We start from the raw sequence: 27,007 nt of genomic DNA on the forward strand, positions 1-27,007 counted from the left end.
TAAGGTCAGTCCTGTAAATGGCCTGCTAGTGTGGAACTGTATGTGAGTGCCAGAGAAAGCTCGGTGCTGTCTGTATTATCCTTTGAACCCCTCATTGCTCAAGGAGCGCTGATCCTTGACCTCATGGTCCACCCTTTGTGTTCCTACAGACTCTCACCCTCTTCCTATGTGCCATAACACCGTGGCTGTGTGCAAATGGCCGTGGCCTCCTGTGCTGTATGGTGGTTAGTCCCAATTGGCTGGCTCTGTGTCTCAAGCATTCTCCAGCCAGTGGGGGCCTTGGGGGTGCACACAGTGGGTTGACAGGCAGTAGTATTGCTGAAGAAAAAAAGTACAGCTCTGCCTGAGGTAGGAGGATGTGATGACGTGGCCCCTCTCAGCGGGAACTCGGGCCTTTAAAAAGCTGAAGAAACAGCCTCAGAGTAAACTGTGGTTCCACGGGAGGAAAGCACGCCCAGTCACATTAAAGAAGCCAAACTGTCTGCTTCAAAGAGAAAAGGCAACATCCTGTCACAAGCCATGCTCTGGCAAAAATGTAAGTGCTTTGCTTGTGGCTGTCAGAGCCAAGTAAGCAGAGGCAGGGTCCAGGAATAGAGAGCTACTATTGGTGATGGGAGCACCCAGTCTCGTCAGGGCCTCGGGGGGCATGGAGGGCTGAGGTGGGTGAGATGGAGCCTGTTGGAGATGATGCTCATTTTCCAACCCGGGGGAATGAACCAGTGTCCCAAGGTGGGGACAGCTCATTGCATCTCCGATTCTGTGCATGAATCACTGAGGTGACAGAAGGGCAGATTATGATTCATGAGACGGAAACCACATATGATACGGGTTAGGAGCCGTTCTTCACGTGAGGACCTTTCCTTTCACGGACCCCAGTTCTTCAGGTTGTTATTGAGTTTTTTTTGGCCCACTTCTAGCTGAATTCTGCCTGTGGATGTGTAGGGATGGGGTGGAAACTCAGTCTTATGAAACATGTCTCCTCTCTCTCTCTCTCTCTCTCTCTCTCTCTCTCTCTCTCTCTCTCCTCTTTTCATTCTCTTCCTTATTCTGTGGCAATGGTTGGTTTTGTGTTCCACTGCAAAAAACCTGTGGGTTTATCTTTGACCTTGATTTTTAATCCCTGGACTTGAATGGAACAACCATGAACTGTATTTTCCATTCTGTGGATTGAAAAGAATCTTCTGTTATCGATAAGGGAGGCTATATAGACATTCTCTACAACATTCCTTTCACGAGGCAAACAAAGTCAACTCAAGAGTCTTGCAAAAGGGGAACCTTATTAAGGCTCAGGGCTGTACTTCCTCAAGTAAAGAGCTATAATTTCCCTATCTTTCTTTGTAAGATGTTTAATTCCATAAAATGTCTTTTATTGGTTTAAGCATAGCATTCCTCAATCAAACTTATGTGATAATCCAGATTAAAAGAAAAAGAAATCATGGTTTTATTTGTAAAAAGTAATCTGACAATATTGGTCCATTGATTACAGTGTGACATAATCCCCTTATCACCCACCTATTCCCAAATTCTCTGAAATTGACTTTTTTCATCTGTGACTCAGAGAAGCAATCCCAACGTGCCTCAGTTTACTATCCCCATTGTTGATATGGGCAAGACTTTTTTGTTTAAATAAAAATAAATGAACTTTGATTTGGATTTGAGATTTCTGACCACAGATTCTAGTTTGGGTAGCTTGGGACTCATCCAAAAAGGTGACCAGAGCAAAACCTTATCTTTCTGGAAGCAGAGTGGCAGCCAACACCATTGTAAATACAATGAGATTGTAGGAACATGGATTTTAATGTCCTTCAAAGTGCCAATATGCCCTCTTGCTTCAAGTGAAATCATTTGAGTTTTGTGTGAGCTGCTTTTAGTTTTTAAACTCTTAGAGTTTGCATATTTAGAATGGAGTTAAAAATAATCCCACCATGTATAATTGCTCTTAATAAGTTGACAGGGACGGCCAGAATGCTGCCGGATGCTCTGCCCTGGTGTTAGCCCTGAGGTATGGGCTGTTTGCCTGTATGAAAAAGCCTCCATAGCCTCCCATTGTTACATAATCCATTTTCTCTCCTCCAGTGCCTCTTAAGGGATGAACAGATTTTCTTTTTGACAGTTGTTAGAGGTCTTGCTTCTTGCTCATAAACTCTCTTACTGTCTTTGGGGGGCTTGAAGGAAAACAAGAACAGGCCTTGTGCAACAGACCTATCCCTTTACCCTGGTCATATGGCTGACTAAGACTTGTGGGAAGTGAGTGAAGTCTAGGCAATGCCAGCGCAGGCGGGGAGGGCAGGGTTTGAAATCAGACACTGGGAGTGCTGAAAAGGCACTTTCTTTTTTTCAGAAAACACCCTTCAGGCTTGAGCTAAAATGACTGTACCCAGGGTGTTGGAGAGAGTTAAGAAAACAATCATATTGCCCCTGTTGCCTCCTGCCTGCTTGGCCTCTGACTCCTGTTAGTGGACTCATGGGGGAACACAGGCTTTGGTTAAGATGGGAGAACAGTGTGACAAAGCTCAGAACTGTTGACATTGAGATGTGGAAACCTGGAGGTCCCAGCCCTGGCTATGAGGTCCTCTCCACTGTCAGCCAGATAAAGATGTTGGTCCATCTTCAGACTTTCTCCTTAGGTTCTGCATTTGTAGTGCCAAGGAAGTGTTTGATCCCCCTTCACCCCCTACCCCCCCCAAGATAGGAGCCCATCTGATGCAACTCACAGCAGGGTCTTTATTCTATTCGAGCTAGCTCAATCAACCCATCTCCCTGTACACCATCATCATGGAGCAAGGCCTTATAGTAAGCATCGAATTGGAAAGCTACTGTGACCTTCAACATAATTGGCTGGTGCTGGGAGTCATATCATAAACTTAACTTCTGCTTCCCGCTGCATTGGTGGTCATTAGGTAGATGGCAGGCTTGTTATCTGGGGGTGCAGGTTTGTTGCGGGGGAATAACCTGGAGATGCTGGTCTTCTTGGGGATTAGCCTGGAGACTGGAGCTAGGCTCTGGTTTTGTTGGGGGCCAACTTGGAAACGAATGCTAGGTACCGGCCTGTTAGTTTACCTGAGTTCAAACTTTAGGTCTCTAGAATGGAGTCTGAATTTAAAAGATTTGGCCTCTTACATGAGAGATGTCTCTGTCTCATGTAGATGAGAACTAGTGTGCACAGGGTTGCATGTGACAATTGGCTCTGCAGCTGAGTAATGTCATCTCTTCTTCACTCTTAATGTGAAGATTTGAACGTGTGCCTCTCAAAGTGTTTGTGACATTCCAAGTAAGGAATGTAACTGCCTCTGGCCAGTATTGTCTGACATACTGGGACGCCAGATTGGGTTTTATGTTAACCGTTGGTTATAGTGCACTATATTCTGTATGCAAGCAGTCTCCAAAAAGTTTGCTCTTTCTCTGCTAATTAGAAAGATAGGCTCATATACAAACTCATGTGTTTCATCATGGCATCTTCCTACATATGTGTCACCATGCTTTGTCTTCCTCTGTCCCCACCCACGTGCCCCTTCCTTTGCTAAACTGATGTGGACACAATTCTTACCATGGTTTCCATTAAAATTTTAAGATAGAGAGAACATTGCAACAATTAAATTTCACATGAGTTAACATGCCAGCTGTCTGACAACTTTCTAGAGCTGTAGATTTGCTTAAAGTGACAAAAAACAAACAAAAACAAAACAAAACAAAGAAGCTCCAAACAAGAAAATGGTGTAAAATCACACTGTGCCATCCCAGCACACACTTAGTCTTTGTTCTAGAGTCTGAGTCCAGCAAAGCACTAACCTGCTTACATGTGAAACACTAACTTCTAAATTTGAATCACACATCCTCAAATGGAATTGACCCATATTACTTGTGTGAAAAAAATGTATTTTTTTCAGTTCAAGGTCATATTTTAAACTCTTATTAAGGTTTCAAAAACATCGAGATTATTTTATCTAGATGTAATTTTTTTGAAAGGTTGAACTTAGGAAAAAAAATGAATGTAGCTAAAGTGAAACTCAAGTCCCCAATAAGCAAGTCAGAGTGATCAGTCAATGTCCTCTCAGGCTATACCAGCGTCTTTCCTGCACATTGTTTCCTATACTTTAAACACTTCCAGTCCAAAAATTCTTGGGTGATAGAATCTAACAACATTTTCAAAGGTCTACAACATAGGTGTGCTTATATGGCCTATGCCCCAAATCAGGCTTATTGTCTATTTTTACAATTTAGGTTTTATTGGAACACAGCTATGTTTATTGTCTTGCATATTTTACAGGGCTGTTTTTGCTATAGCAACAGAGCTCTGCATCTGTAATGTTACTTGTATGGTCCTATCTTGCCCTTTATAGAAGTTTGTTCACTTCTAGACTTAGATGCCTGGTTGATACTTGAGACATTCATTTCTCTGGGTTTCTTTGGACTTGTATAGTGTTAGCATCAATGTTAGATAAAGCACGCAGATAGTTAATTCAATGTTTTGTTAACGACATGAATCTAATTAAAAATCTTTCTTAGAAATGGTGGAATAATGTAAAATAAATTCAATATCTCTTGTTGGGAAGTGTTGTGAACATGAAGATGAGATTTTAACCATGGCTTCTTGTATTAGGGAAAGATGTGTGATAGTGAGAGGTGAGGTTAACTACTTTTTCTTTGCATTGACTATCTCATGTCCCCTGGAGTTGGCCACGTTATGTTTTAACTGTATTAAGTTAGGGGCCCTTTAGGAACAGAAACTAGTTATTACCAGATCATTATGCCCATGTGCCTTTGTCAGACAACTGGAGCATATCAAAGGTTTAACAGATAACTTAGGAACTCACAATTCTCACAAATAGTGAAGTCTACCTTTAGGATTTAACCTAAGGTTCCACTAGCTAGGAAATTTAGTTTTAAGGGTAGCTAAAAAGACTCAGGGTGATACATATAACTTTTGAAACCTTGAAATCTCATGTATAAACTCAGTTATATTTATAACAGGAAGTAATTTAAACTATTGTGGAAACCTCTGACTTTTCTATTCTATGATACAGCCTTTGCTCAGTTAGCTTAGTAAAGACCTTCCTTACTGAGTTCATGAGGAGTCATTGGGTTTTAATGCTAACAGTAAGTGGAGTCCAAAGGAGAGCTGTAGAGAGTCACGGGTTCCTCATGCAGGTGAAATGGGGGTAGCCTGGGGAAGATACGTATCTCTCAGGCTCTTGCAGTCCCTTTACCCGGGAAGACAAGAACAAATGTCTAGCAAGCCAATGAAAGAACCAGATTCACAATTCTACACAAGGTTGGAGATATTATGAGTTTATTTGATTCATTTAAAGGAGCATGGGTCACCCCCATATCTGTATCACTAACAATTTCTACCCTAGCAAGAGTAATGACCTCCCTAAATCTGAGCAGTGGAGGCCCCTTTAGTTAATCCTATACTTCTTATAAGCTCTGTCAAGCAGCTCCTGAGATGAATTCTCATTGGGAAAGAATTACATACAGCTGGAGGGTAGGGGTCAGGAGTTAGGTGGGGATGTAATGATCTCTCCTACCCTCTCCTTCTATGATAGAGTGTGAACAGGCTCAGTCTTGTAGGGGTCTCATGGACAATCACTGATGCTCTGATTAAAATGGGATCAGCTGTGTGATTGCCCAGAATGGTCACCTTTTTTTTGTTTGTTTGTTTTTGTTTTTTGAGACAGGGTTTTTCTGTAGAGCCCTGGCTGTCCTGGAACTCACTCTGTAGACCAGGCTGGCCTCGAACTCAGAAATCTGCCTGCCTCTGCCTCCCAAGTGCTGGGATTAAAGGCGTGCATCACCACTGCCTGGCGGTGTTATTGCTCAGAGAACACTGTTCCACAACACAAAAATGAAGTTTAATTGGTAAAAGAGCAAATGGTATTCATGGTGGACATTTTCCTTGTCTTCCTATATTTACTAGAGATGTCAAATATGTATTCGTAATTCTCAATATACCAACTCAAAAGTGTTGAAAATGGTCCTCCGGTTCAGATCTGCAAATCTGTTCCTTTATGAAGAATAAAGAATTAAAAGTTGTCTGCACTTGTTCACTAAACGTCTGGATGTTGTATTTATTAAGAAGTTCTTAAATGTTTGCTCTTTAGCTTTCCCAGTACAAAGTAGGTGTATCAGGTCCCCTCGCCCTGACTTCCCTACAGTAGGTTGGTTTCCAATGAAGTGAAGGTGCTGGATAATTTCTCTTGCTCTCCAAACCAAGGTGGGTAATTGAGTATAAAAGTTATTAGAATAACTTTCCCGCTACAGCATCCTTAGTAACTCCCCTAGTTTTTTCAGTTTTAGGAAGAACCTCTTGATCAGAGTGGGACTGCCTTGGATGGAAGACCTTCTCCCCAGTACCTTGGTTGTGTGAGGCTGTGAACAGACACATTATCCTTGCATTTGTGTTTATACCTCTCAGTCTACAGCTAAACAGGCTTGGGACTTTTCAGCTACTACCAAACCACCATGGGACTAGTCTTTTCCTAGCTAAGATTAGATAGCTTGAACTCAATCTCTACTTGCTGAGTTTTCTTATGTATACACACACACACACACACACACACACACACACACACACACACATATATATATATATACATAATACATATCCTTGTTTATATATATAAACAAGGATTTGTAAGTTAATAGAAAGGAGTCTTGTATCTATCCAGAGTGTTCTTTTCAACATTGGTTAAATACTGAGATGTCTGAGATGAGATTTAAGGAATATCAATAACTTGATCCCACCTCAGAGCTTCTAATTAAGTTGCCCAGGAACAGGAATTAAGAATACATTGAGATGTAGTTTTTATTTGTGGGTTATGGTACTAGTTAACTACTGTGCTCAGTAGTTGACTAGTACCATATCCAATTTTCAATGCAACTTGAATTAGAAAAGGACATGAGAATAAAGATTGTTTAAGCTTTCTAGGCCTGGGAAATGGTGAGATAGAAAAGAGAGGCAAGAGTGGTAAAAACAGGAGCAGGTTTCAATCATCTTCTCATTATGCCTTGCTTGCATATATTTGTTTACTCTGTATTTCCCACCCAATAGGGTAACTTCTAGAAATTAAAGAACTATGAGCGAACCTCTTCCTCATCTTCTTCCTGGGTGATTTACTAGTGCTGATAGCTGAATCTTGACTCCTTTTTTTTTTTTTTTAGTCTTAACTCTTTAGTAGTAGGATAATGACTCCCCAAGCAACTTACACAGAGTGGAGGTAGGGTCTAGAACTTAATTATGAGAATATTGACTCTTTGTACTAGTATTAACAGAAAGTGCTCAGTTCTTCTGATAGTTTTAAATGGCAGTTGTGGGGTATGTACACTTGGTGCCGCTCAGAACATGAAATCATTTTGGGGGGCCACTCTGGCCGATATTTGGTTGCTAATATAGAGATGTGACATAACGTAAGTTTAAGTAAGATTGTGGACTGTACGTTTTACTACATAGAAGAAGTCCGTAGTAGCCTTCTCAGAATCCTATGGTCTCTGTACTGCCAACAATATTTGGGTTCATTTTGTCTTTCATTCTTATGTCTTTGTCATATGATGTTTGTTCTCAAAACTTCCTGATTGTCACTGTAACTTGACCCACTGCATCAATGATCATCAAATCTTGAAATAAGAACAAGGAAAAAGATCTATCTATCTATCTATTTATCTATCTATCTTTAATAACTGTACCTTCTCCTAACAGACAACCTCTTCTGACATCTGAAGGCCACTCCAGCTACAAAGGAGAAGATGTGACAACAGCCAGTCTTTGCTATACTTTGTTCTATTTAATCTAATTCTCATAATCTCTACATTAGCCATGATCTGGGTCCTGTTATAAGAACCTCCTCATTGATGAGAAAACTGAAGCTTAAATATTATATTAGTAACTTACCTATAAGATAACATTCATCTAAAGCAGACCCAAAATACCAACTTGCCAAGCTGCCCGGTCTCCTGCCAGATGTACTTGGTGAAAGGCAAGGCTTTCCATGTTAGATAAAGGCCAACTGTGAGATGAAATATAACAGACCCTCAGTATGTATTTGTGATGTGTTTTACTTACTGGAGAGAAATCTATAGTGAGTAGGGTTTTTATTTAGAGCCACAAAGGGATATTGCTGCTCTTAGTTTGCTTTGAGGAGTTTGAAGGCCAGTGTCAGGGTCAGGCAGATATGAATTTGAGACCTAGTCCTATCTATATTTTACTGGTTGTGATGCTGGTAAGTCCCTGCTCTTTCTGCATATACCAAGGATGTGGTTCTTCCTTCATGGGTTGTGGTGGGTGTTTATGACCATGCTTGACAGTAAGTAAATACCCAATAAGTTCTTGTTACTATTATTGTATTCTTTCATTGAGGACAGAGACTATGCAGGTTAATTATAGATTACAATTTGTGAGTCATTCATAGTGAAGTGGTAGGGTGCATATACATGGCCCTGTAATTAAGAATAAGACCTGGGATCAGGGTTAATGCTGATGGCTAAGGTGATCCGTTTGAGACCCACTTGTTCATGACTCCCTGACTACCCTCATCAGGTAGTATGAAGCTTGTGACTGGCAAATTTGTGTTTGTTTTTAATTCACAAATTTGGACCAAGGTATTTATAAATTGGGTGTGAGGAGAACAATACTTAAAATAGTCAAGAAATCGCACTAATGATACTGAAAACCGAAACACCAATGTGTTGCCTCAGGTTCTTAGTAATGGTTTCATTAGCACTACTTTCTGGGAAAAGCTGGCAGCTAAAGAATTATAAGCCAGAATCATTTTCAGACTAAGTGCTAGTGCCCAAAAGGAGTCTCCCACCCTTCAGGAAAGCTCAATTACCTTTTAATCTATTAGAATCAAGCTTTAGCTGGGAGGGGAAATAATAATAGAGCCATGATAATAAATATAAATAATAAAGTAATGACAAATGTTGAGGAGCTGAAAAAGAAAAGAATGAGAAAAAGAGTAGAAAATTGTAAGTTCTAATATTGGATGAAAGCTCTGTCAGCTCAGGAGAGAAGAGTGTAGAAAGATAGACAACCCATCTTTTCATTATGCTGTGCTTGTGTGTACTCATACAGGCATCCAGTCTAGTGTTGGAACTCCTAGAGTAATGAAGCAATGGAATAAAATGTCTTCAGCAAAGGGGAAGATAGGACCAGGGATGATGGCATGAAACTTTTGTAGGATATGAAGGACACATGATGATAATTAAGTTCATTGCTTAGATTCTGGGAAATATACTGGCATCTGAGCATTTGAATAGAAATCCAAGGATGTCTAGGCCGATGCACATAAATGTTGTAATTCCTTCTATACCTTCCTAATGCTATAACTCTTTAATACAATTCCTCATGTTGTGGTGATTCCAAGCCATAAAATTATTTCATTGCTCTACTTCAGAATTGTTATTTTGATACTGTTATGAATTGTAATGTAAATATCTGATATGTAGGATAGCTGATATGTGACTATAAAGGGGTTGCAACCCACTGGTTAAGATCCACCACTCTCTTCAAATCAATTCTCTTGCAGGAGTCCAACATCAAGTCAAGATGAAGGATCTCTGGGATAAGGATGCTTAGAACTTGATTTGTTTGTTAATGTCCCAATTTTCTTGCCTCTGTAGGCACTTGCTAGCATCATAATTGTGTCCTAGGGTTCTAACCAGCCCTTCACCTCTTTGGCTAAGAGCCCTGGTAGCTAGTCACAGGTTCTTGGCTTACAGAATGAGTCTCTGTGAAGCACTGTCTCGATTTTCATGAAGTGTTGCAGCTGTGAAAGTTATGTCTTCAGTCATGTGAGTTTCTTGTGAATTAGGGAGTAGGCAATTTCCTAAAATATGACTTAGTGACATATTTATCAGACTTGATATTCTAATAACCACTCCTCTAATGTTCCTCATGAGGTAGTCTCCCATATCATGAGAGCCACTGGTTAGTAAACTTGAGAATTGTCCCAAAAGCTCATCTTGTCTACAAGTTATGTTTTTCTTCATGAGTCAGTCACCAGGACTAACTTTACATGTGGACCAAAACCCTATGCTAGTCCTAAGCTTTGAGGCTTGGGTAGTTGGACCTGACCCTTAAATACAACCCCTGCTGCTTCTAAAAATCCTTGAATAGAGTAGTCCTAAATCCAAGAATCTCAGGAAAAAATATTTCTTTTGTAAGACTGTCTTTAGCCTTGAAAGTCTAAACAATGTGTTGCTTAAGTCAAGAAACTGAGTATCCATCTGCATCTTCAAGCTGCCTAACAACAGTTTCTTCCTGACCTATATCAGATAGAGCTAATAGTTCTAGATTCAGGTCTTTGTTTAGTAAAGAAAGATGTATTCCATTCCTATGCTCCATCCCTCCTTGTAGAGTTGCTTTCCTGGAGAAGTTAGATTTGCAATGGATGGCTAAGTGTAATGTGGGACTGATGCTCATAGTTCTCAAGGCCGTTTAACCCCCACCTTGAGGCTGCTGCTCTCTGTGAAGCTGAGGTTTCCAGTGTGTGAGCCAGGAGTCTGCCTTGCCCTAACAGGTGATACAACACCTACAGCCCCCAAACACTACATTCTAGAATTGTATTCCAGTGTGTATATAGCCACATATTTACTTCATCCCGACTCATTGATATCTACAACCCAGCCTCAGTTGTGGCTATGTCCATGTCTTTTTAGAGACACCTACAGATTCCTTAAGGGCTAGTTAACAGCAGAGATCAGGACAAGGATAAGTCGTTGTACTCTGTCTCCTATTTAACTGCTAGCACTCAAAAGTTTTCAAGGTATTTACTCTTAGGTGCAACTTTTAAAAATTCCTTAAATATACCATAAACTCCCATTTATCTGGTGGCTTCTAAAGATAGAACTATGCTCTGCTCATACAAGTTTTACAAAAGCCAAGGCTTTGGTTTCCTGTTCAGGGTTGCTGTCTTTAAGTGAGGTCTTTGGCCAATCCCTTGTCATTGCTGACTAAGCCTAAATAGGCTTTCCTTGGGAACTTTAGGCCCATGGACTTGAAGGTGACTTTCAGGATCATAATAAAGACAAAGGGAGACAGGCTTTGTAGGTAGCAGAGTTCTGGATATGCCCAGATATTTAGTCTCAGTCTGTAACAAGATGTGCTGAGCTATAGTGACTTTTACTTGGTACCTATTGTATGCCACATGTGTTAGCTAATACACAATCTTTATAATGGCTCCTTGAGACAGACAATTTTATTTTCATTTTACAAGTAGAGAAACTGAGGCTTGCACAAGTAAGTTACTTGTTGAGGGTAACACAGGTGTTAAGCAATGTAGCAAGCTTTCCAAACTAGGTCTGCCTGGTCCTAACCCTGCGAAGGGATCTTGAAGGGCACTGGATTTTCATTCCACTTTCAATTGAAATAGGTCCACCCTAGATGGAGGTGGGCTATGAGTTCATCAAGGCTAACTCTACACTGACTCAAACATCACTGCAAATTTGAGTATCAGAAAGAGATACTGAATGGATAGAGCTCCGTCGGTAAAACGCTTGCCATGCTAGGATGAGTACTGAGTTTGGCATGGTATCATGTGCATATAATCCTAGTCCTAGGAAGGTAGAAACAAGACATCCCTGGTGATCCTCTGGCTTTTCAGCCTAGCTGAATCAGTACGTTCTAGGCCAGTGAGAGACCCTACCTCAAGAAGAAAACAAAACAACTAAGGTAGACGCCATGTAGGTTGACATGTGTACACACACACACACACACACACACACACACACACACTTACTCCCTGTGTCCTTCACAGACATGCACATACAAGAAAAGAATTAAAAGACATTAATATTTGAGATGAGTACAGATTCTGAATCTAGACGATGTTCATCTTATAATGACAACTTGGGGCTGTTCTTCTGATAAGCTGATCAGCCAAGGGCAGAGAGCAGTCGGTGAAACTTCCTGAGGAGTCACAGAGGGTCTGTCACTTTGAGTATCTTGGCAGAGACTGATACTTTCATACTCATGGTATGGCCTGAGCCACTGACCCCAGGTCATTCTCTACATTGGAGAGAGACCATCTGCCTTGCTTCTAACCTCTCTCCTCTTTATATATCTCTAGAGACAACTTGCTGCTTATTCAAGCATTAATGAGTCAGGTAGAGGCGGAAGTCAAAACTCTTCAGTTCTGAAGCAGCTACAGCTTCATTACAATTCATTTGCTTGTGTGATGATTTCATTAAAGTCTGCATATGAAACCTGAGTGGACTGAAAGTCCCCAATGGCAGGGATCTAGTCTGATCTGTTCAACAAGTATTTGCTAGATAAATGGTCTACTAGATGTTTCTTGGTCTTGACCCTGAATTGGAGATGTGTATTTGAGGTGGGAACCCTTTCTGCTCTGGTGACCCTAGTTTCTATAAAAGGCAAGCAGATGCAGCTGGCTTCTCAGGTGGACTCATCCGCTCTCATTTCAGTAGAAAAATACCCAAAATAAAACCCTGCCAGGAATCGAGTCTCTCGGTTCTTGTCACTTCTCATGTGAGTAGACTTTTGGCAAATTTTTTTTGTGGAAGACTCTCTGACCTCAAAACACCATTTTCTTTTTTGGAGAATTGGCCATCAAGAGGATCACATGGTCCAAGCCAGTACTCCAACTGAAGGAAGGATGGTTAGGATTGGCCCAGGGACCTTCAAGGCCACATAGAGGAAAAAAAATGAGACATCTAGAGGCAAGAAGAAGGTATGTGGTGAAGCAAAAATGGGCTGTGTTGGAATCAGAGGTCCTAAATTTGGTCAGTGACACCACTACTGTTCCTTGGAAAGTTCACTAAATATCTCTTAAGCATCACCTTCTTCATCCCTAAAAGAAGGGATGGAGAGTAGACTAGATTCTTTGTCTGTTTCAGAGGTTATAGTGCAGCCCCCCATGATATCCTTTATGTTAGAGGTTCTGAGAACCACAATGAAATGAAACTTAATGAAAATGTAGGTGAGGATTTCAGAGTTTCCAGGAGTTACAATCATGTTTTAAAAACACCTGGGCTATTACCACTCAATAATTCAACATTAAATTGGTGTACATACAGAAGAGGTATCTGCAGCAGCTTCCAGTACCCTGCTAGTCCTCAGTAGATTGGAAAGAGAGTGGACAAGTGGCATGCCTAGTGCAGTTGGGAAAGGAATCTTGGGCAGTGGGGTTTGTGTGTTAAGGAACATTGCCACACAGAAAGCTCCCACACCACCAGCCCGTGGCTAACTTTGCTTGAGGCCCTGGTGAAGGACAGCTATAATTCAAGGCTTCCACAAAGAAACACCATAGGCAGAAGTTGGGTAAGTCAGGATGAGCCATGTATAAATGAGCTTTTTGAGAGGCATAGGCATGATCCTGGCTGTTGATTCTATGATCTCCATGGTTTTCATGAGACAGCATCATGCTTAAATAACTTTGATCTGAGGTTTGGGATTCTAAAACTGCAGTCACCCCCACACAGCATCAGAACTGGCTCATGCTACTCACCTCTGCCGGTCTTGTTTCTAGGGGCCCTCTTACCACGTCCAAGTTTGAGGACTTTCTTTGTGACTCTAGCCCTCCTTGAGCTTTTCCCAGTGGGCTCACCTGTGGCTGATTTTGAACACTGCAGGACTGTTGAGGGAAGAACATGCTTTTTTGGAGGTCTTGGGGAGAGGAAAGAAAATTGCCAGTGGTTTCCTCTTGTCTGACTAAGCCAGCTTCATCCACCATTTTGGGGCCTCTTAATAGAGACCTCTCAGGTCAGTCACCAGGACCTTGCTGTTTTCTCTCTGCCACTCTAGCAGCCTTACATACGGTATCATCCTATAATCCAAGTGCAGTCCATTTTCTCTCAGATCTTCTGAGAAGCTTTTGTGAGGCTGTGCTCCCTTCCCTTGCCCCTTTCACATCTCTGTTTCTTCTCTGCCTTGAGTATTATCTAGCTTGCTAGAATGTATAGATGGCACATTTATTTTTCCCTTCTGGGGTGTCTCCTGGTTCAAGCATTAGTGATAGAAAGCACACATTCACATATACCTAGGATCTTTTTTACATTAGAAGGAGAAGAAGGGGAAGGAGGAGGAGAAGGGGGATGAGGAGAAGAAGAAGAAGAAGAAGAAGAAGAAGAAGAAGAAGAAGAAGAAGAAGAAGAAGAAGCAGAAGAAGAAGAAGAAGAAGCAGAAGAAGAAGAAGAAGAAGAAGAAGAAGAAGAAGAAGAAGAAGAAGAAGAAGAAGAAGAAGAAGAAGAAGAAGAAGAAGCAGAAGAAGAAGCNAGAAGCAGAAGCAGAAGCAGAAGCAGAAGCAGAAGAAGAAGAAGAAGAAGAAGAAGAAGAAGAAGAAGAAGAAGAAGAAGAAGAAGAAGAAGAAGAAGAAGAAGAAATCGAGTGGGAAAGTCTTTCTGTAGTATCAAGTCCTTCTGGCCAAAGAAAAAAGTCTTCCTGTTTGAAAAAAATCAGCCATTGTCCATAAATGAATAAATGTGAAAACTCTGACTGAGAACTTCACCCTAAGAAGAGCACCTGCAGTAGCGTTTTCATAAAGAATGTGAACAAGCCTGTGGCCTCCCTGAACTCATGTTTCCCAGAAGATCTCAGCCATCTCAGGCCAGCAACACAAACATGATTCTTCACATTAAAGTGTCAGCAACTTTTCAGATTTTGTTTTCAGTAGAGCTAGGACAAGTTTGTTAGCCCCAGGCTTGGGACGTCCTATTGTTTGACTATTTGTTTTGGTTTTGCTACAAGTAAAGAGAGTATTAGTGGTCTTCCTCCTTAATGAGTTCTATTTTCTTTTTGATAATATTGAACACCAGCAGTGAAAGGAAATATCCCACAGCGTAATCTGGAGTGATTCAGAGGGTGTCTTACATGGTAGCATGTCATGTGACCTTCACATCTAGGTGATTACTTTTCAAAGTAGCCCATGTGGCTAAGCTGTGAGGCTCTACTAGTTGTGAATTGAAACTTGAGCCATCTGTTGAGTTGGGATGGAAGGGCTCCTATAGATGTGAGTTCTCTTGTTCTTTTATTCCCTGGTGATGCAAATCCATTCTTAACTATATATTACGTAGGTTTTTGTTTTTTGTTTTTTTGTTTTTTTGTTTTTTGTTTTTTTTTTGGCAGAGCTCTTAATTGTTGTCCTGTCTGTTGATTGGCCTGATGACCTATGGGAAATCTCAAGAGAACAATGGCTGAGGCAAGGGTCTTCTCTCAGAAAACACCTATTGGACATAAGCTCATTTAAAGCTAAACTGAAAGACTAGTTACAGATGCTTGGGGCTGGCAACTGGCTCTGTAGCTGAGTAGCACGTGTGCTGTGGTTTGCATGGGCTTGCTAAATAAACAGGTATTGTGGTTCTGCATAACTCCTTAGTGAGATTTTATTGTACTTTATTGAGGAACCCAGAGTACCATGCTTATTTCACTCAGTAGAATCCTGTATCTCTCAGGTTGGTGGACAGTAAGCATAGATACCAATGTGCATACAGGGGCTGTGGAATGTGTGACCTATTGGCTTCATCCTGTTGCACTGTGTACCTTCAGGTGGGTGGCAGCCTCTGGCCTCTTTTTTTTTTCTGTGATGTACAGCATATCTGGGTGTGTGGTGGGGGAACTGAAATGCCCTCTGCTGACTGTTTTAACTCTAGGCCATTCATTGCTCATTTGGAAAAGGGGTAGCTCTCTCTGTGACTACATGTATGGGTTTTGCTATCAACTAGGCTTCTTAAAAGCTTTTTGTCCTCGAATACCACTGGCAACTGATGTCCAAAAGTAAAGAAAAGCAGCAAGGTAAACACCTGTCCAAAGATTCCCAGAGGTTCATGTTCACGTAGACTGATTTTCCATTGTGATGGATTCTTCAAGCCTACAGAAGCTACAAGGGTCCTCAGACTAACAAGAGGAATGGTCAGAAAGTTTCCAGCCTTTGCCAGGATGCCGTCCAGAGCTGCAGTTTGACTAGGGAGTTATTAAATTCTCTAGTTAGGCTTTCCTTTTTGCCAGTAGAGTATTATTTCAACTTTCTATTTTATTTCCTTCATATACCATTTAAAATTGCTATCTTAAATTATTTTGATATCTTGTTTAAAAAGTCCCATAATACTTCAGTGCAGTCATTGGAAACTTAGATCAGTTCAAGGATTCAGCAGCCCCAAGCCAAGGTAATCGTGGTTTTGGACAACTTGTTTTCTTCTTCCAAATTTCCATAGTGTTGGTGCAGGTCACAGTTGAGGTCATGGTGTTTACTGACTCTTGCTTTCCATAGATTAGTGTGAAAGATCCTAACAACAAGTTGTCAACTTGCAAATACTCTTTTCTATTGAGCTTCTGAGGGAGATGTCTCGGGGCTTTGGATTCAGATATTTTGTCAGCACTTTGAAGAGACATGATCAAAAGCATCCTCACTCTTGCCTGCTCAGGTAGAGTCAGTTACAAGGCTCCCTGTCAGATGGCTATGGATACAGAGCTGTGGGAGTTTCGCAGCTGTACTAGAATGAAGTGGAGACAGAGATGATCTTACTGTCTCTCATGCCAGTCTATACACATTGGGTCTGTGGGCAGCACCAGATATCATTCTTGCACACATAGACATCATTCTTGCACACATAGACGAGTCATGCAAACAGCTCTTGTGCAGGGCTGACACGTTCAGAAGGATGATTAGGGGCTAGAAACATGCCACTGAGAAATTTAAACCTGACCCTGTTTCACAGATAAGGAAAACGAAGTCTAGAGTCAGTATATAAAGCTGGGAATTTTCTACTAATAGGTGATAGGTCATTTTTGAAAGTGGGTATTTCTGGCTCTTATGTCTGTTGTCATTGCTGCTTTGAGCAAAGATGAAGATGGTCTTAGGGCACAGTTACTATGCTGGCTTTTTCTCATATACACTCTTATGCCAGTCCAAACCTCTCATTTGTTATATTCATCTCATTGGTGGGGATTTTATTGTTTATGTTCTCTGGAATACTTACAATCCATGTGAGTAGGGACCACATCCACATGTGTTCAGAAACATTCTGGAAGAATGAGTATGGGAGAGAGATTCCCTTTTATGACAGTGAATACTAACATGAGGATCATCTCCTGCTGGAATGCTATAGAGTGGTTCTAGTGTTAGGTTGGGGATGAAGTATCAGAGCTCTAACCCCAGTCATCTTCAGAAACACTGCAAGTACTTTTATACAGACAGACTCCTTGGCTTAAGTGGATCCTCCAAATTATATTCCATGAGAACAAGACCCTGGGTATCTGTATTTTGCATCAGTTTCTAGTTGGTTCTGTTGCATGGTCAGGGAAGAGACCATAGCATCTATAGAATCCTAGACTGAGGTGCTAAGTCTTGACTCTCACTGTCTGCCTCTGGGGTTCATTCTCCCTCCACTTGCTGGCCATGCATGGCTTCTTTGCCTTCCAGCTTTCAAGACCAGACCATACTGGTGCTGAGAGCCCAGAGATCCTGCAAGAGGTCTTGTGCAGACTGGGGCACTGTTGTTATCAGTATCAGCTGGGTGTTTACTGAACAAAGTTCAGTCAAGGCAGGCCTGTGGATCCGGGTTGAACAGATACCATGGCTTCCTGGCCTTTGATACAAAGCGTGTGTCCTTGGGCTCTTATCAGTGGAGGATAATGGGCTCCTTGTGTGAGTCCCAGAGACCATTGCTTCTTGATCTTGGATGACCTTGATCTTGGCCTACCTGCCATGGGCCTTTCCATCTGAGAGGGTAGGTTGTCTCTGATCTCCCAGGCAATGAAAATCCCTATGCCCTGACTTGGATTTAATTGATGCTTTCTTGGAGTTTTTGAGAAAAGGGAAAGGAAACATTGTCCCAGCCTCCACAAGGTGGATACTCCAGTTCTAGGACGCATGAGTCAGAGGTGGATGTTTGTCTCATGTACTGAAGATAACCAAGGACCTGGCAGCCAAGTTTTTTTTTTTTCCCTCTCAGTTCATTAACCCTAAAGATCCAGGAGAAGTGAGAGAAGACAAAAGAAAGGACATTTGAAAGCACTATTCACTTGATCAGTTAATGAATTGCCATGACTAAGCTTACAAAAAGACTAGACACGGTCTGCCACTCCAGGGGGCAGAAACAACGCCATATCTTGAGAGGTTTATAATCTAGAAATCATTTTAAATTCACCTCACCAAGGATAACAGATCATTACCTAGCAGGCTATAGATTTATTGAATTTGTGGGGCAGAGGGTGTAGCTCAGTTGTAGAAACTTGTCTAGCATGTCTGACGCTCTGGGCAATATCCATAGCACCAACAAAACAAGGAGACAAGAAAACAAATTGCACCAATACCCACCTGATAAGAAACTAGAGATTGTGAGGCTCAGAGTAATTTGAGGACTTCACAGGATGCCATAGCTAGATTGTGACTGAGAGGGGATTGGAATACAGTTATACCTGGCTCGAGAGTTCTCGGGCTGATTAGCATCCCTTACTGCCACTTATGTGAAAGCTAGTCAGATCTAGGTGTGTTGGAGAGATAGATGTAGGAATTCCATGGCTTGCAGTGGTCAAAGAAGTTGTCCCCAGATCAGAATTCTGACTATAAGGAATAGCAACAAAGGTAGAGAGGTGAAACAAAGGGCATGCAGAGGAATGTAACCAGGCCTTCTTGCTAGATCCAGTTTATATAGCCTCAGAAAAATGGGTTTCTGGTACCTTTGGGAAGCCCTGTCACTTTTAGACAAAGGAGAGAGGGCTTAATTATTTGAATTTAGTAGGGCCACGGAATGGTTGGGGACAGAAGGAGTCTTGGGAGAAATACTCTAGGAGGTCTCACAGAGATTCAAGCTCAAGTACAACTTAGTTAAACAGTAGAGGAAGTGGGCATTTTGTGGTTGGGGATATCTGAGAAGGGCCACAAGTTCAAGTGACATTCCCCTTCATAGCCACAGCTCCAGAGCAAGCTCCTGCCCCACCACGGCCATACCAGGGCGTTCGAGTCAAGGAGCCAGTGAAGGAGCTACTGAGAAGAAAGCGTGGCCATACCAGCGTTGGGGCAGCTGGGCCACCGACCGCGGTGAGGAGCTACTGTGGGCTGTGTGACTGCAGTGTGTGTGTGTGTGTGTGTGCAGTTGGACTTGGCAGGGTGGTCAGAGGGATAAGGCAAGAGTGTCCTTCTCTGACTCATGCACTGTCTGTGGGGCATGAAGGCGGAGGATTACATGGAGAAGGTGGAATTGGATCCAATAAGCTGGTGGTTTGTTGGGTGGTCAGGGGAATAGAGGAGCTTCTTGCTTTTATCCATAAGGAAAAATCTATTGGTGAGGCTTCAGGGAGCCAATTGTACACATCCTAGTGTGAGTTGGGAGTTCATTACGTTTCTCCAACGTACAGCCTTCTTGCTAAACTGAAATACAAATCCCTCAAAAATGCAGGTGGCGATGATTGGGGTGTGGGATGGCAGGTTCTTCCCTCATGATTCTCCTATCCTGGGACCCAGAGAGTCCCTGAGAGGGCTTGCAGCAGATAGATAAACACCCATTCTGGTCTTCTTGTCCCCATTCTAGGTGGTACTGCCCCACCAGCCCCTGGCCACCTACAGCACTGTGGGTAAGAGCTCTCCTACATAGTTTGGTGTCTTTGGGGCCCCCCTTCTGGGGGAGCCTGCACTTCTGTTATTTCCTTTTTCCCACAGGTCCTTCCTGCCTTGATATGGAGGTTTCTGCTTCCACAGTGACAGAGGAGGGAACATTATGTGCTGGCTGGCTCTCCCAACCTGCCCCGGCCACTCTTCAGCCATTGGCTCCATGGACACCCTACACGGAGTATGTGTCCCATGAAGCTGTCAGCTGCCCCTACTCCACTGACATGTACGTGCAGCCTGTGTGCCCCAGCTACACAGTGGTGGGACCCTCCTCAGTGTTGACCTATGCTTCTCCACCACTCATCACTAATGTCACGGTATGTCACACAAAAGTAGAGATCTATCCACCAATGCTGATACACTCTCTGAGAAGATTTGGTTTTCTTGTCTATTGATTTCCATGGTTACTGGGTCAATTAAGTTCACTGCATCCTCCAGGGTGACTTGTTCCTATTCCTATTGACTGAAACTATTTATTCTCTACAAAGACACTGTATGCTTGAGTTGTCACATCCTTTACTTCTGTGGGTTGGGAAGATCTGTTGCTTCTAGCCCAAACCTTCCCAGCTACTCTGGAAGCAGTGGGTCTCAGTGAGTGAAGTTTTTGGCAGATGAAGTATTAGGTGAAATCTGTGTAGGGTCTGGGTTCTTGTCAGTTCAGATAACCTAGGGAGTAGTGTACACTTAGCAATGGGAACTACTATAATACTTCCAGGCTGAGCGAAAGTTAATACTAGTCATCAAGGGAACTACTTTGGGGTCATTTTTTTTTCATTTCTTGCTGTAACATCAAGTTACCTGTATTTATCACTCTTTCTCTTTTTCTTAATAGCCCTCTGCTTAATACTTTGACCTCTCTGAACCCAGAGTCCTCATCTATAAGATGGGAGAGACTAACAAGATGGTTGCTATTGGGATCAGATGAGCTAATACATATAGGACTGTGTTTAGCACAGAGACAGCACTCCTTAAATGTTAGTTATTAGCCTCATGGCCATAGTCTGCCAGCAGTGTCAACAAATGACTACCTTCACATGTCAGGTAGGCTGGGAGGCCTCTCATCCTTGATGAGTAAAGGAAAGGAGTTATAGTTTTATATGCTGGGTGGCTATGTCTCCAAAAGAATGGGAATCCCTGAGATGCTTGTGAGGAGAGGCCTAGGAAGCAGTGATGACCAGTGCCACTCTGGAGCTCTGGGCAGGACAGCTGGAACCTCCCTAGTGGTCTCAGAACCCTTGCCTGAGATCCCCACGTCCCCTCTGCTTACCGTCACTCTAGTTTTCTACTTCAAAGCATTTTCCTGGCAAAGTCTCCCCTGTCATGCCCACTTGAATACCCAACAAGGTGATTTTGGGGGTGGGTCTTGATGCCAGGGAGTAGGAAGGAGTTAATTGAACACCTTCCCTAGGCAACTCATTTCCATAGTGGGGGACCTGGGGTGGAGGATGTGGTGGTTCACAGCCTTCTCACTATTGAAGATTCTGTTCATTATTTATCCCCTTCTGTCATCTGCACCTTCCCCTCGGAAAGGTTCTGGGTATCAAACAAACTGTATTTATTAAGAAATGATCTGTTTTGTCGTTTTGTAAATTAACTCATCAAAGCTTCTGGCTCAGCACTTCTGAGCAGCAGAGATAAGACCCGCAATTCTATCCCTTGGCCGTTGACCTGTATAGGTAGAGGAGTCAAAAGTCAAATGTGGATTTTAAAAATAATGATAGTAAGGTTCTACCAGGTCATGTCTGCTTTCAGGAATCCAGGCTGGGGAGCGGGGGCTCACCCCGAAAGAGAAGAAACCATTTATGCAGTAGGATATACACACTAGCCTGCATGTTGGGAGCCCCCAACTCCATTGTTCAAATAGAGAAACTTCAGGAAGCCTTGCTTCTCAAACTGTAATCCCCACATCAGCCATGTTAGCATCCTCAGAGGTCTGACTGGACTTGCAGAATCCCAGGCCCTACTCCAAACCTCTGGGATTGGGATTCATATAGTGACAAACTCTCCAGGAGGCTGATGAAAATTCTTCTCTAAATGACTCTAGCGGCTTATTCTTAAGATGCAGTGGCAGCTGAGAAGATGACAGGGGAGGATGGGGATGGAAAGTGGGGTTTGGAAATGTCTTTCTTCTGCCCATGCAGAGAACTTCCTTATCCATTGGCTTGCTGTGGAAAGATAATAAGAACATAGGCCCTGCCTCGCCGGCTTGAGGTTTGTTCGAGTAGCTGATAGTTGAATGTGATGTACGGTTTGTAGAGTACCTGGGGGAATAGCCCCCTGCCACAGGGAGCAGCTCAGAGAAAAGGGGAGAGCAGGGTCAGGTACCAGACAATAGCTGGATGAGGCCACAATGGCAGATAAAACAGTGCTCCCATGCCACAGGAATGCTAGGCTTCCTGTATTGGTCAGTACTAGAAAGGCAAGAGCTGAGTGAGCTATATTAACCCAGGGGACCTAAGGATGTCAAAGCTGCTTGGGAATTGTTTTAATTAGTGTCTTGTTGCCATGAATAGACACCATGAGCATGGCAACTCTTATAAAAGAAAACATTTAATTGGGGCTGGCTTACAGTTTCAGAGGTTTTGTTCATTATCATCATGGTATGAGGTATGTCAGTATGCAGGTAGACATGGTACTGAAGGAGCCAAGAGTTTCTACCTTTTGATTCATAGGAAGCAGAAGGAGACTGTGAAGCATACTGGGTATAACTTGAGCATAGGAGACCTCAAAGCCCACCCCCACAGTGACACAGTTTCTCCAGCAAGGTCATACTTACTCCAGCAAGGCCACACCTCCTAATAGTGCATACCCTGGGTGCCAAGCATTCAAACATATGAGTCTATGGGTGTCATATCTATTTAAATCTCCATATTCCACTCTCTAGCCCCCATAGGTTTATAGCTATAATACAAAATGCACATAATATAACTAAAAATCCCCATAATCTATCATAGTCTCAACAATTTCTAAAAGTTCAGTTCAAAATGTCTTCTGAGATTCATGCAATCTCTTAACTATAATCCCTTTTATAAATAAAAGGTGACTAAAAAAACCAGATCACATACTTCCAACATATAACGTCACAGAATATATACTACTATTGCAAAAGGGAGTGTAGTAAAGAAATACTGGACCAAAGTAAGACCAAAAAATAACTGGGAAAACTCCAAAGTCTGCATCTCCGTGTCTGACATCAAAGCACTCTTCAGATCTCCAATTCCTTTCAGCTTTGTTGAGTGCAACACACGTATTTATCTTGGGCTGGTTCCATTTCCTGTTAGCAGTTTTCCTCAGCAGGTTTCCCACAGCTCTTGTGTCTCTAATATCTTGGGGTCTCCAAGGCAGAACAGGCTTCACCTTCATAGCTTCACACATGGTCTTTCTAGGCTTCCATGCAGGGCCACCCCTGCCACGCACCTGGCCTTAGCAACTTTTCTTAGTCTCGGATAGAGATTCCATAACCTCTTTTATCTATTCTTAACTCTAAAGCCAGAACTACAGATGCCAAGTTCTGCTACTTGCTGGGGTTGGAACATGAGCCCCTTGCTCAATTACATCTTCCCCAGTTTTCTGTTTCCAGTAATGATTTCCTTTACTGCCTAAATTTGACTGTCATGGAACGTGTGCTGCAGAACTCAGAGATGTGCACATCTCTGTCTCCTGAGTTCCAGGCATGAGCCATCATCACACCTGGACCTAAATTGCTCTTTAATTTCTTTTCACAAGATGGAAGCTTAGCTATGTGGGATCCTGCCCTGAGGTCAGCACTCCCTCAGTTCCATTTAACATCTTGAATCTGTTTATTTCTATCAACAGAGGATTTAGTTCCATTCCACTTCTTGGTGCCCCCTTTCTCCTTGACCCATACATTTTGTATTTTTTTCTCGCTTAGCTTGCTCCTTTCGATCAAAACACTCTTCGTAAGAGTGAACCACACAAAGTCTATACTATACTGTTTTGAGATTTCCTTTTTCAGTGCAATTAATCTAACAATCTTTACTTTAGCCTCAGGCAGACTCTTCAGACAAGGGCAACAAGCAGCCACATTCCTCGCCAAAATATCACAAGAAGAATTCTAGGCAAAATATTAAAATTCTTCTCCTCTGAAACCTCTTAAGCCAGCCCCCCTCCCCCACAGTTCAAATAACCCTCAGCACCACTGTCCTTCATGTTCTTACTAGTATGGCCCATTAAGTCCCCATTAAAGCATTTAACTGCTTTTCTAATCTAAAGTCCAAGAATCCACAACCTTCCAAACAAAAACATGGCCAGGTCTAGCAGACCAATACCTCAGTCCCTGGTAACAACTTCTGTCTTAGTTAGGATTTCACTGCTGTGAAGAGACACCATGAGCGAGGCAAACTCTTATAAAGGAAAACATTTAATTGGGGATGGCATACAGGTTCAGAGGTTTAGTCCATTATCATCTTGGTGGGAAGCATGGTGGCATGTAGGCAGATGTCTGGAGAAGGAGCTAAAAAGAAGGGGACTGTGTACCCCACTGGGTATAGTTTGAGCATAAGGAGACTTCAAAGTCTACCCCCATAGTTGCACACTTCCTCCAATAAAACCATATATACTACAACAAGGACATATCTCCTAATACTGCCATACCCTATGGGCCAAACATTCAAACACATGAGTCTGTGGGACCATACCTATTCAAACCACCACAAGGGGCTGTGTCACCTTTCTGTCTGGGCTTGATAGTAGTCATCTTCCAGAAACAGCTACAACGCTATGAGACAGGCTCATTATATATCAAGAATATATTTTGCATAGTTTAAGGGTTTTTTTCTGTCATTTTTTGTTTTTTTGCAATTAGAATATATTTTATATTCAGTGAAACCTATAAGGCCTTTAGTTTTTCAGGGGTATGACATCATTATTTTCTGCACCCTCTTTCATGAAAAAGTCAAGCTTCCAAGTTGGGAAGTAGCAGAAGTATACAGTTAGAGGGGGGGGGCACAGCTGAAACGTGTCAGGCTTTCTCTTCTAGGAGACTGAGCAGGAGGAGGTGGAGCCCCATGAAGTGTAACACCAGTAAGGGAAGGTGGGGTATAATAGATCATGATGGGGGCAAGGAGGCAGGTGGGCACCCCAGTTCTGCTAACCATTGCTCCTATGTTTTTCATCACAGCCAAGAAGCACTGCTACACCCGCGGTGGGGCCCCAGCTGGAGGGCCCCGAGCACCAGGCGCCCCTCACCTATTTCCCGTGGCCTCAGCCCCTTTCCACACTGCCCACCTCCAGCCTGCAGTATCAACCTCCTGCCCCAACCCTGTCTGGGCCCCAGTTTGTCCAGCTCCCCATCTCTATCCCAGAGCCAGTCCTTCAGGACATGGATGACCCCAGAAGGGCCATCAGCTCCCTGACCATTGACAAGCTTCTTCTGGAGGAAGAGGAAAGCAACACGTACGAGCTCAACCACACCCTCTCCGTGGAGGGCTTTTAGGGCTGGCTTGCATCTAACAGCTGTTTCACCCATAACTCAGATTTTAAAAGCGCTCAATAGAGCCCAGACTTCTGTTTGAAGTAGCTATTTCATAGGCTTCCTTTCTTCCTAGAGCTAAATTGTATCCCTTCCTTTCTCCCTTCTTCCTTCCCTCCGCTTCCTTCCTTCCCCACTGCCGTCTTGCTTATTTCTTATTTCTCCTTCCAGTTTTCTTCCTCTGGAGCGGCAGATGATAGTGGTATTATGAACAACGCTTTATACGGAATGTCACCAAGTCTGCAGCTCAAGGTTTTCCTTTGGTGGCACATCATTGGGGAAGCAACCTTCTTGCAGGTGCCCCCTGCTTCCTGGTAGCAGTAGCTTTATAGATCTACTCTATGATCCGTTCTGCCATTCTGAAATGCACCCCAGTTTTGTTTTGTGTGCTGTTCTCAGCCTTGGCCAGATGTACTATCTAAGTGAATGTTTCTGGTCTGGTTACAGGGGGATGGGACAGGACCATCAGGGTGGGTAGGGACAGTGAGTGAGTGATGGGAGACCGGGCTGAGGAGCAGCAGGACACACATGTGTGTCTGTGGTTAGAGAGGAAGTGAGGATGGGCAGGGGAAGGAGTGACCTAACAGTCAGCTTTGAAAAAAAATACCACTTTAATGTGGTTTAGCTGTTCTTGTCAGCGATTAGGAGGAAAGCTGGATATGGTACGGAGGATAAATGACGAGTCTGCTTATTTCTGCCTCTCTGCAGGCCCACTAACATGATGCCAGCACTTAAAATACTTCTGTCAGCATATTGCCATAGCAACAGGAAAAGAAACAGGTGAAGCCTATCAGTGAGGAAGCTCACACTTAGTCCTTCCACGTGGGCTTTTAATTCCTGTTGTGACTCACCCAGGGCCATCCTGACGCGTTGCTATGGATTCTTGCGCCCACTCACCAGCTGTCTCTGGGGTCCTGAAGTCCTGGTCAGCAGACCCGCTAGCCTTCATTTTCAGTTTTATTGCAGTTTTTGCTGGAGAAGCATAACACTTGCTGTTGAGTGTTTTGCTGTCTCCTTGTGCTTTGCTCCTGAAGGGAATTGGCCCATTGTTTACTAATGATACCATCATTACATACACACAAGTTTTAGTCTGTAGAATCCATGTAGAACCAATAGATGTTCTAGAAAATGACAGTTTCTTTGATATCCCACCCCCTTTCTTTCTGTTTTCAATGAAAACTTAGAGCTACCTGTCTTTTTTTTTTCTTTCTTTCTCTGCTTTGTGTTATTTTGATTCAGACATCTCATTATCTACCTGAAGTCCTGGTATACTTAGCTTGAATTTGTAATTCCTCTTTAATATTTAGATTAAATGCTAGATCTGAATGATAGGTTTACAATTCTGTTGGTGGTTACCATGAACAAGAAAGGGAGAGGGAAGCCTCAGCCTATTTAATTAAGACCTTGTTGCACTTAAAAACACTATTTAACATTTCCCAGCTGCTTGGGAGTTTGAGGCAATCACAGAGGAGTTAACACTGGGAAAACAAACAAAACAGCAAAGAAAGTAGTGTGAGCAGTTGCTGGGATTGAATTGGTGTCTTTTTCGCTTCTTATCTTGAGACCTCAAGTCTTGGCTGCAGGCATCCAAACAGATTTCCTCCAGAGCCTCATATGCAACATTTTCAATAAAGATTTGTTAGATGACTTTCCTGTGCCGAAGTGTTTTATTTCTCATCTATTAATTCCTCTTATCTCTCAGTAGAGAATCTTTAGAGGAAGACACTTTCAGTAGGACTGAGCTTGCAAACGGATCTGTTGCTCTAGGAGGGGAAAGCTGTCCCCACTGTGTCTGTTGGGCACTTTTCACAGTGGAATATGTATTGGTTGGCGGGTTTACTCTTCAGGGCAGTGGGGGCTTAGAGGGTGGGAGGAAATCTTCCTAGCCTACTGCTCTTCCTGTTATCTATGCTACATGTCTTAGTTAGGGTTTTACTGCTGTGAACAGACACCATGACCA

The 27,007-nt window shown here is 42.7% G+C and overlaps 1 protein-coding gene across 1 annotated transcript; it reads left to right on the forward strand.

Annotated features, from left to right (window-relative positions):
* The first annotated feature begins 428 nt into the window (after positions 1 to 428).
* On the forward strand, positions 429 to 26,695 carry Pou2af1 (POU class 2 homeobox associating factor 1). The gene is made up of 5 exons (XM_021173071.1): positions 429 to 535; positions 18,859 to 18,989; positions 19,480 to 19,522; positions 19,608 to 19,873; positions 24,697 to 26,695. Exons 1-5 carry the CDS (start codon positions 520 to 522, stop codon positions 25,009 to 25,011), a joined length of 771 nt encoding a protein of 256 aa, XP_021028730.1. The 5' UTR covers positions 429 to 519; the 3' UTR covers positions 25,012 to 26,695.
* The last annotated feature ends 312 nt before the right edge of the window (positions 26,696 to 27,007 follow it).

This window comes from Mus caroli, chromosome 9 (assembly GCF_900094665.2).
Source record: "Mus caroli chromosome 9, CAROLI_EIJ_v1.1, whole genome shotgun sequence".
Lineage (NCBI taxonomy): Eukaryota > Metazoa > Chordata > Mammalia > Rodentia > Muridae > Mus > Mus caroli.

Bases quoted from the DNA above. Each gene is read 5' to 3' on its own strand.
- Pou2af1 (XM_021173071.1), top strand. The intron at 18,990-19,479 runs GTGAGGAGCTAC...TCCCCATTCTAG, and splicing joins CAGCTGGGCCACCGACCGCG to GTGGTACTGCCCCACCAGCC. The intron at 19,874-24,696 runs GTATGTCACACA...TTTTCATCACAG, and splicing joins CACTCATCACTAATGTCACG to CCAAGAAGCACTGCTACACC.